Source organism: Mauremys reevesii, linkage group 23, assembly GCF_016161935.1.
Source record: "Mauremys reevesii isolate NIE-2019 linkage group 23, ASM1616193v1, whole genome shotgun sequence".
Classification (NCBI taxonomy): domain Eukaryota; kingdom Metazoa; phylum Chordata; order Testudines; family Geoemydidae; genus Mauremys; species Mauremys reevesii.
The window spans coordinates 14,356,824-14,366,868 of record NC_052645.1 but is presented as its reverse complement, the minus strand read 5'-3'; the positions used below and the strand labels follow the sequence as shown (position 1 = coordinate 14,366,868).

The window sequence follows — 10,045 nt, the reverse complement described above, 5'->3', positions numbered from 1 at the left end:
GCCGAGTGTGTGTCGTCATCTTCTTTTAGCTGAATCAAATCCCTCTAGACGAGTGGGGTTTCAAACTTTTACGCTGCGTTCCTCTTTCCAAATAATGTTGTCTCCCACATAGCCCCACATCTGAGATAGGGTCGTACTGTTCCTGTGGTTAGATTGCCAAGTCTTCCTAAATAAAATGCATTGTCCACCATTACAGGATTTTTCTCGCATACCCCCCTGACAAGAGCTCGTGTACCCCAAGGAGTCTGTGTACCCCAGTTTGGAAACCACTGCTCTAGACACACGGGGCCAGAGATGTAGCTGAGGTCACTCTGAGTTCAGGGAAATTACAGCAGGCATGAATTTGGCCTGAATGTTCAGTTGCCCATTTCACCCTCACATAAATCCCCTCTGGACACGGTGACAGTGCAGACCCAGCCAGAGACGATAAAACCTTATCTACACATAACCCTGCTCCAATCTACTTAAAATCAGTTTAAAAACAGAGCTAGTTAAACACAGACAACCCCTTCTACGGCCACACGTATCAGTGTAAAGCTGGCCCCTGTACCTTTACTGATGCAAGCTAGAGCAATACGAGCCAGACTTAAATGAACTGTCCACACAGGGCTTGGACTCATGTAACTAAACGGGTTTAAAATCACACCTTTGGTTAAACTTGTGCCTTTGTGTGACGGCCAGGCCTTGGCACAAACACATTGTTGCTCCTCTCCCGGCCCTTTGGAACAGAGAACACTGAGGGCTGGTCTACACTAAGGGGAAAAATCGATATAAGATACGCAACTTCAGCTACGTGAATAACGTAGCTGAAGTCGAAGTATCTTATATCGATAACTTACCCGTCCTCACGGCACGGGATCGATGTCCGGGGCTCTCCATGTCGACGCCGCCACCGCTGTTCGCGGCGGTGGAGTTCCGGAATCGATAGAAGCGCGTTCGGGGATCGATATATCGCGTCTAGATGAGACGCGATATATCGATCCCTGAAAAATCGATCGCTACCCGCCGATACGGCGGGTAGTGTAGACGTAGCCTGAGAAAGCAACTTAGACTGAAGATCACATGAGAGGGGAGAGGGACGTTGGACCGGTGGGCTAAGGAAACATTCAAAGCTTGTCTACACACAACCTGCACCACATTAATATTCCCCAGCTCCTATGTCCAAGGCCCGGGCTTTAATCTGTTAGGCCACCCTGCCTAACGTTTAGTTCAGCTGCTTCCATCCAGATCCACCCCTGTGTGTCCCTCACTACATTGGTTTAAGAATGACTTATTGTGGTTTAGCTTCAGTTCGATTCCTAATCGACGTACGCTAAGCCGAACCAAGCCACTCTTCTCGGTGAAAGAAGCGCGTCCGCCCCGGGGCTGTCCCAGCTCAGCGAATCGGTTTGAACCCCATACCTTTAGGGAAACCAGCCCAACCGTCTCACCCAGCCATGGCCAAAAGAGAGCTTTTCAAGGCGGTTTAGTTAAAGCAGGACACGTTTTGTATGTAAATCAGCCCGAAATCCCAGCCTGGACTGCAGAAACGTGGACTGGAACGCTGCCTGCCTTGCAGGCGGGCCCGACAAAAACCCACCTCCAAACGCCCCTGACTGTGAGGACAGTTCGGCCCTGGCTTTCCATCAGCCATCTGCAGCATGGGCTCATCTTTAGTTTGAAACAGGATGGTGCTGACGCCCACTGCCCTCCTAAATATACCATTTCCTTTGTAACGACTGCATGCAGGCAGGTGTGAAAAGCTGCAGCACCGCTTGAGCGGCCTCAGGCCACAAAAATAGAGCGGGGTTTCCGGGTTGCAAAGTGTAACAATGGCTCTGTCATCCCAGGGCTCAGCACACTGGGAGTGTGTGTGGGAGGGAGGGTAACATGTGATGTTCTCAAGCCATTCATCAAAGCCAACTTTACCTCATGGACGTTTTAAAAGCATTCCCCCCCCCGCCCCCCGGTTTAGTTGCTGAGGGTTTGGCTGCACAAGGAGCTGTATCTGCCTAGGTCCTCCGATCGTGTGGATCCCCCTGGTATCTGCATATGGCGTGTGGTTAGGAGAGGCCCCCACCAACTGGCAGGTGGCTGGGGCACCGTGTTTGCACTTGCAGAGGATGGGCTGAGCCCCGCACACCCGGCAGAAGCTTGCTGCTCCGTTGAGTTTCCAAACTATTCAAATCAATTCGCAGCTCACTCAAAATCTAGCATAAGCTAGGGACTGAACAGTGACCCAGGATCACCTCACTGACCGTTGAGAGTCCCAGCTCCTCGCGAGATGGGGCCACCCATCTCCAGTGAAACAGTGAAGCAGGCCTTTAGGAACCTGTTAGCTCATCATCTCAAGGATTTAAATGAGTTCTGCTGCTCAGCTGGATGCTGGGCTGTGCACTCAAGTCCATTCACACGCCTCAGAGTTTAGGGCCAGCCTTCAACTGGTGTAAACAGCACAGCTGTACTGAGCTACGCTGATTTACACCAGCTGAGGGTCTGGCTCGTAGGGACTGCACATCAGACAAGGTCATTGGCCTTTCGATCCTGACCCATGTAGTGACTAAGAACTGATGTTTCAGTGGAAAGTAAACTGAACAAATAATGCACCAATCCAGTAACTGCAGTTGGGGAGAAATTGCTTCCTGACCCCAGCAGCAAACAGCTTGTGCCCTGGAGCATGAGGTTTGTTTCCATCTGGCTGAGCTCACAGAACTAAAATGCTAACCTTGGCCACAAAATTATCCAGCCCTTTTGTGTGTTTAACTCTATGACCTCCGACAAGGGCAATATTGCAGCTAACAAATGAAACTCCCTTCCCCATAGCACCCACACTGTACCGTGCACACCTCTTTCCTTTCGCCCACCAGATCAACAGCACCATTGCACAGCATGCTTAGTGAACAAAGAGTGGCCTCTAGGGGTCACAAAGGAGTACAGCAGCCATAAAGAAACTACACAGCCATGAGAAAGGTGCCTTAACTTCAGATGTCATTTTAACCCGACACTGTGAAGCTGGTTCACAAGGCTGTGTAGACACTCTTATTTCAGTTGGAAAGTGGCTTATTTTGATCTCACCCTCATCAATTTAAGCTAAACCAAAGTAAGCCTGGTTAAAACGCAATGAGTGTCCACACAGCCTTTGAACTAAGTCACTTTAAAAGTCACGTCTTTAGTTAGACTGGTGCAACTCTGCATCTAGACATGTCCTAAAATGGGTTAGCTTGGAGAGCGATCAGGAACTGTACGGGTGTAGCTAGAGCAGAATTCAGCCCTCAAATTGAGATCTGGGTCCAGATGTGGAACAACCCAGAGCTCCAGCTCCAATAGGAGCCAGGAAGGGTGGATTTCGCTCACCTCTAGTGGTAATAAGGCTGATGATGGAGGTGAGAATTCTGCATTAATACAATAAAACAGGGCAGGAGAGGATTATTCTACAACCCATCCAGGATTGTAGACCTACACTTTGTCTTAAAAGCTGCCGCTTTCTTTTCAGTGTTCTTCTGACCCAAGAACGAGCATTTATTTATTAATTCAACAAGCATCCATTACCCTCAGAATAAACTCTCCCCATCTCTGGTGGCAGGGGGAAACGTACTCACGTGACTGTGTGTAAGACTTTCACTTCCACCATGTTTGTCTGCTCTGTTTCTGATCGTAAATTAAAATGGAGATACCGCTACTGACCTCCTTTATAAAGTGCTTTGAGATCTACAGATGAAAAGCACTATATAAGCGCTAGGTATTAGTATTATTGTTATAGATAAAGTGAAATATTATACAAGCACAGAAATTAAAGGGGGAAAAGACCCGCCCCTGCCCCATGCAGCCCATCTCTCTCCTGGTTACCACAGGATTGTGCCCTGCAGGCCTTTTCTAGTGCTTTGTGTGGCCAGAGCATGAATGTATATGAAAGAGAGAGTGTGTGTTTGTATAATACAAGGGGAGTCTTGAGCTGTGAAAGCCACAGATCCGCAGCTGATTCAGGAATTACACAGGTCAAGGGAGACTGAAGATGGAGTCAGTGAAGGTTGCAGCGGTCAGGCTCAAGGTCTAATGCTGTTGACGCAGGTTTGGGTGCAGACCTGCAGAATGAAGATGCTCCTCCAGTGACGGTGGAGGAGACTGCACTGCAGCCTGTTGGGGGTTGGCGGTCGAAGCTTCATCAGAGATCTGCTGTGAGGTTCTACTACGTGACATGCTAGAGGGCGGGTCAAGATCACCAGATGTTGGGATGGCAACGAAACAAGTGCAGGGCAACAGCTAACTCTCTGAATAGACCAGGGTCATTCAAGGGGCTTGGCCAGAACTACTGAATGGACAGAGAGGCATCACCCTGTGCAAAACCTGAGCCCTCCTCAGTGCTTCATATGACACAGACACCGTATTGACAGGCGAGCTCATTCTTTACACTTAATAAACAGTGTTCGGAGGAGAGCACATGCAGGATCACACACAGCACACTGGAAGCACTGGTCAGTGCTCAGCATAGGAGCAAGAGAGCGGATTTTTATTCCTAGCTCTGTCCGTTGTGGGACCTTGGGGAAGACATTTCACCTCTGTACAACTCAGTTGCCCCAAATGTAAACTGGGAGCTACTAACCCCACAGGGGGTTGTGAGGCTTAATTTATTAATGTTTATAAAGTGCTTTAAGATGCTCAGCCAGGAAATACTCCCCAATGATGGATGCTAGCTGGAAATGCAACAAATGATGTGCCCTGCAATTGCCACTCTGGACACAAGAGGGCGTGCGCGGTGGCTGCTCCCATGTTAAGGTGTGCAGCTGGCTGTGTGTGCAATGATCCCTCCCTTGTGTGAAAGGCCCTAGTGCAGGGGTTCTCAAACTTGTGTATTGGTGACCCCTTTCACACAGCAAGCAAATGAGTGGGACCCCCCCTTATAAATTAAAAAACTCATTTTTTTATATTTAACACCATTATAAATGCTGGAGGGGAAGTGGGGTTTGGGGTGGAGGCTGGCAGCTCGTGACCTCCCCAAGTAATAACCTTGCGACCCCCTGAGGGGTCACGACCCCCAGTTTGAGAACCCCTGCCCTAGTGTCTCACGTCCATCCATTGAGCGGCATCTCAGAGACCAACTCAACGAGTGTGTTAGCGCGACTGGTGATACAAACCGAGCACCCAGCCGGAGAGCTGGTGTTAGAAAAAGGATCATATCTGACGCACACATAAATACAGGGGCTTAGGAAGCCATGACAGGGCAGGAGTCTGCGTTTCAGTCTTTGCTGTACAGCCCAAATCAGTCGCACCAGAACCGGCTCGGAGCCTGAGGACTCCAGATGGCCCATGGCACGCACTCACAACATGTGCGCACACGGGTACCGCATGGCACTACACGGGTGATTCGCTGTAGTTTAGGTGGGTCCTGATGAGCCCCTGAATGCTGGAACAGGACAGTCAGTGCCACCTCCACTCCCAGGCAATCTCTGGAATTGACGAAAGGTTGAACTGGAGTAGTCACAACCCTAGAATGGCCAGCGGGCAGAGGAGCGGCTGCAGAGACGTGCCCATCCAGGCTCCATTCCAGAGCAGGGGATACTTTCTGGTAGGAGCACCTCTGAATCAGTTTGCAAGGAACCCTGATAACCCAGAAAGACCATGGGAGGAGCTGGGGGCACTTGGGGGCACCTCCACCAGGATCCAGGCCTGAATGTAAGCTCTTAGAGCATTTGTATGTCCCAGATCTGCGTGGGTCTTTCCTCAGCCACGTCCCAGAGGATGGTGTGATCTCGGTCATACAGTCTGCCCCCTGCACAGAGAGAGGGGAGAGTTTGATGGGGAAAAGATAGGAGGTATTTTCTCTCTCCCTTTTCCCCGCCCTCAGCTCCACTCCCTTCTCCCCATAGTCCCGCCAATCTCCCAGCTAGGACCCAGTGCTTTTAGTCACTATTTACAGGAGCTGGGTCATCGCCTCTCTGGTAGCTCAGTGCCCTTATTTTGCCCCTTGGGCTCTGCCACTCGGCCACGCAGCCTCTCCTCTGACCAGCCTCCAGTGGGGAAGTAAAAAGCCTCAGGTTTCCCCCCTCTGCCCCACCCTTCGAAGAAACAGTTTTCCACCCAAAAACATTCATAGCAGACAAATGATCCATCCCCAGTGGGCAGGGCTGTCTCTGCCACAGCCCGGGGATTTGGGGAGTGGATCTGAGGACCTGAGAAACTGCCCTCCCTGCCCCCCCGAATTCAGAAAGTGGGCAGGCCCAAGCCTCACCTTTCACATCCAGGATCATGTCCTCGAACATCTGGCTACAGATCCGCCCGAAAGAGTCGATTCTCCAGGTCTGGCGGGGAACTCGGCTCTCAGCCCACAGCACCACCTTGGCGCCTTTCCCGGCCTGACCAATCACCTGCAGGCTCATGGTGGGGGCAACCTGAAACCAGCAACAGTCAAACCGGTCAGCCCCTCTGCTACCTCCCACGCCCGACTGGCCCTCGCAGTGAGGAACAGGCAAAGTCCAGTGCAAAGTGCCAGGGACATTCCTCCCTGCGATACCAAGTGCGGAACCGATGAAGGGGGACGTCAGTGCTGGGGGGGCCTTTTTCCAGGGGCACGCACTGCTCTCTGCTGGCTGCCCCGCACCCCATAATGGGCTGGGGAGTAACCCCAGAAACTGAGTCCACAGGTGTGACCTCCTGCCTGGCATGAGGAGAGCCCCGGATCCATTGCAACACACCTCCCAGGGGAGCCATGATCCAGGGGGACCAGCCCCAAACCATCCCTCCAGCTCTGGGGGTAGGGTAATAATTGAGAGATTAACAAGGTTGCCATGGCCATCAGCGGGGATTGAACCTGGGACGTCCGGTGTGGATCTGGGGTTCTGCTTTGCACCCGTCTCAAGCCGCCTACGACCTGTGCAATCCAGGGCTGGCGACATCCCCATGAGTCCCTGCCGAGTCTCCAGTCACCCACACGCAGGGGCCACTCCTAACCTGGTTTTTGATGAGCCCCTCCTCGTAGTACCAGATGGAGCTGCTCTGGTCACTCAGGTCCGAGACCACCACGCGTCCTGCTTTCATGTCCTCAACGTCGTCTGGGACAGAGAGGAAGAACTGCAGCTCCGCGTTTTTTATCCGGAAGTAGATCCGTCTCTGGAAGGAGAGAAACCATGAGCTCCTGCTGCCCCATTTCACAGCATCGCTCACCATGGCCACCCTCCTCCTGGTACAGTTATATGGCTTGGGTCTGTTCATGAATGAGTGTAAAGAACGAGCTAGTATAAGGAGAAGCCGGCTAGTGTCCCTGTGCATCACTGCCCTCTACTGGACTGAATCAGAACTGCTCCAAAATGTGTCATAGGCTCTATACTACTAACAGCTAATGGAGATCCTCTCTTCGCTCAAGGGGAAAAGTGCTGGGCTTTAGGTGCAGGAAGAGCTGAGTTTTGTTCCTGCCGCTAATCTGAAGTTCTGACCATGGCATAAACCATGGAGAATAAATGTATTGAGTCAGCTCAGTGGGAACAGAGTGGGTTGTGCTGGTGACACATGGCTGTCGGCATCTCTTCTGTTACTCCCCCCGTTGAGAAGGTGGGCTAGGAAAGAGCACGGGACTCCCTGTCGGTTCTTCCCTGCCTCCAGCACACACAGCAGTGAGGGAGGTTTGGTGCCCAGCACTCACCTGTCTGATGGGGTAGAGGGAGCCTACGTGCTGGAGCCCGCTGTAGGTCAGCCAGTTGGTGATCTCCGTACAGTCCAGCAGCCACTGGCGGCCTCGGAAGTTGCTGTGTTCACACAGCACCCATCTGGGGGGAGGGGAGAGGAAACAAAGACATTCTGGCCACGAGTGCACAGGCCAGGAGGGGCGTCACCCTAGTGCAAGGGGTCTCACACTTCACTGCACCACGACCCCCTTCTGACAAGAGAAATTACTGCACCACCCCAGGAGGGGGGGGCTGAAGCCTGAGCCCGCCTGAGCCCTGCCACCCCCAGGGCTTCAGCTGCAGGCGGAGGGCCTGTAACCTGAGCCCTGCCCCCCAGGGTGCCCTCGGGCTCAGGCTTCAGCTTCGGTCCCAGGAGGTCTAAGCCAGCCCTGGCGACCCCATTAGAACAGAGTTGCGACCCACTTTGGGGTCCCGACCCACAGTTTGAGAACCGCTGCCCTAGAGACCCCGCCAGGCTCTATGCTAGTTACATGCTCGATTGGGTAGCGGCGTGGACAGGGTTAGAGTCAGGACTCCTGGTTTTATTCCCCAGGTCTTACAGGGAGTACGGTCTAATGGCTACAGGAGGGGATTGGAAATCAGGGCTCCTGGGTCTAGTTAGGAGATCGGTGTGTGACCTGGGGCAAGAAGCTCGACTTCCCTCTTACGAGCTATTTTTCTATAACGAAACGCACGGATTGACAGCAGCGAACCTGCTCTCGGGGAGCTAAGCCCGTCTGAAAAGGCGTCTCCAAGAATATTTCATCCCATCTTTAATTCAAGGCCAGCCTGCTCCGAGTTAACACCCAGAGGGCGTTACCTGGGGAAATTGCCAGGCCTGTGTGTTTCAGGTTATTCTTTAACCTTCACGTTCTTCCACATCTGGGGCAGGGCTCAGCCACCTGGGAGTGTTTGTTAACCTATTGTTTCGGCCTGGAAACTGCACAGCCTGGCTTCCTGCCAGCGCAGGGGCGGAGCCAAAACACACCTGCATAGCTGACAGTCTGATTGGCTGGCATCCCAGCGGGGGGAGGCCCTGGGTCAGATGGGGAGAAGCAAACAGAACGGGTCTGTCCTGGTTCTGGCTCTGCTGGCTGCTCCTTAGCAGCGCCTGTCTCTGGGGAGGAGCCTCAGAGGGGCGCTGAGTCCTTTCCCACAGCACATTGTGAAGGGGAGACCTGGGAGAGGCTTCCCCAGCCTGGCTGGCCTGGGGCAGCTGTGACCAGGCTCATAGTGTCAGCTGTGGGCTGGGCTCTGGGTGCTGGCATAAGTTGGGTTTGACTGTCCCGGACTCAGGAGCTGGTCACAGGGCATCAGGAGGGAGGCAGGGCTTTCCCTGCGGCTCTGAGCACGGTGTGGAGTGGTTCCCTCAGCGTCCGGACACTTCCTTCTGTGTGACACGGGTCCGAAGAGAATCACTCTTGGTCACTGTCCTGGGTACGTGTCAGGCATCACAGAAGGGTGGCTGCCGTTCCCTATTGCAGAGGGGTGACGGAGATCCGAGGTGGGTCACGACTGAGCAGTACCCAGGACGTGTGGTGGGGTACGGCACTGCTGGTCGTGATGGATGTGCACCCAGAAGGTCACTGCTGGGCACTCTCCCTGGTTTATCCAGGCAGATCACTATTTCTGGATGTCAGAGGGGGCCCCTGGGAGGTCGCTGGCCCCTATTCTTGATGTGCTGCTGGGGGAAGTTTGTTCACTTACATCCCGCCTTTCACGCGCACAGACAGCACGTGGTTATTGAAGCCCTCAGCCTGCAGGCTCCGCACCTCGCTGGTCAGCTCTATCTCCTTCCCTTCGAAACACTCCAGCCCATGCAGGAAGATCGAGGGCTCCGAGAAAAACTGCAGGGAAAAGGGAAAGGGATGGAGGCAGCGAAGGGGCAGGCAGGGAGAATACACATGGTGATACAGATCCAAACGGGCAGACACGCTGGGGGCAAAGTCAAGAAACTGATAATGGGGAGGAAGCAGCAGCATTGGGATTTGAAATACTTACAATTGGGACCTTCTGCAGCGACCGGATGGCCGTGGATGAGACGCAGCCCATGGCGGTGAGTGTCGGATACTCGCCGTCCGATAGAACGTGCTGTTCCCCCTCGAACTCCCAGCCGTCGTAGAGGATCCAGCTGGAAGTGAGATGCACCCACAGGGATGACTCTGTCCCCAGGCGCCTTCAGTGCAGGCAGGGGGCTGGGGTGCAGGCTCCCAGGGCTCTTCCCAAACCCTCCTCCAGTGCCACACTCATGCACCAGTGAGCGGAACCCGCTGCAGCCCACTCCAAACCCAGGGAACCTCACCCCCTCCTCCCCTCCTCTTCCCCAGCACACAGCCCTGCCACGCCTCTATCAAACCTGCAAGACACCTGCATTCCTCCTGAACCTACCAGCCCCCACGCCCTTCCCTCCT

At 53.5% G+C, this 10,045-nt stretch overlaps 1 protein-coding gene across 3 annotated transcripts in view; it reads right to left on the bottom strand.

The window, feature by feature from the left end:
• Positions 1-4,976: 4,976 nt before the first annotated feature.
• CRYBG2 (crystallin beta-gamma domain containing 2) overlaps positions 4,977-10,045 on the bottom strand; it is a 28,679-nt gene continuing 23,610 nt past the window's right edge. For all 3 annotated transcript variants that reach the window (XM_039511958.1, XM_039511957.1, XM_039511959.1), the window contains exons 16-21: positions 9,636-9,765; positions 9,342-9,481; positions 7,613-7,736; positions 6,925-7,083; positions 6,206-6,365; positions 4,977-5,746 (exon numbers count right to left, since the gene is read on the bottom strand). In XM_039511958.1, coding sequence (XP_039367892.1) covers positions 5,658-5,746; positions 6,206-6,365; positions 6,925-7,083; positions 7,613-7,736; positions 9,342-9,481; positions 9,636-9,765 — 802 coding nt within the window. In that variant the 3' untranslated portion in view covers positions 4,977-5,657. The remainder of the gene's footprint in view (positions 5,747-6,205; positions 6,366-6,924; positions 7,084-7,612; positions 7,737-9,341; positions 9,482-9,635; positions 9,766-10,045) is intronic.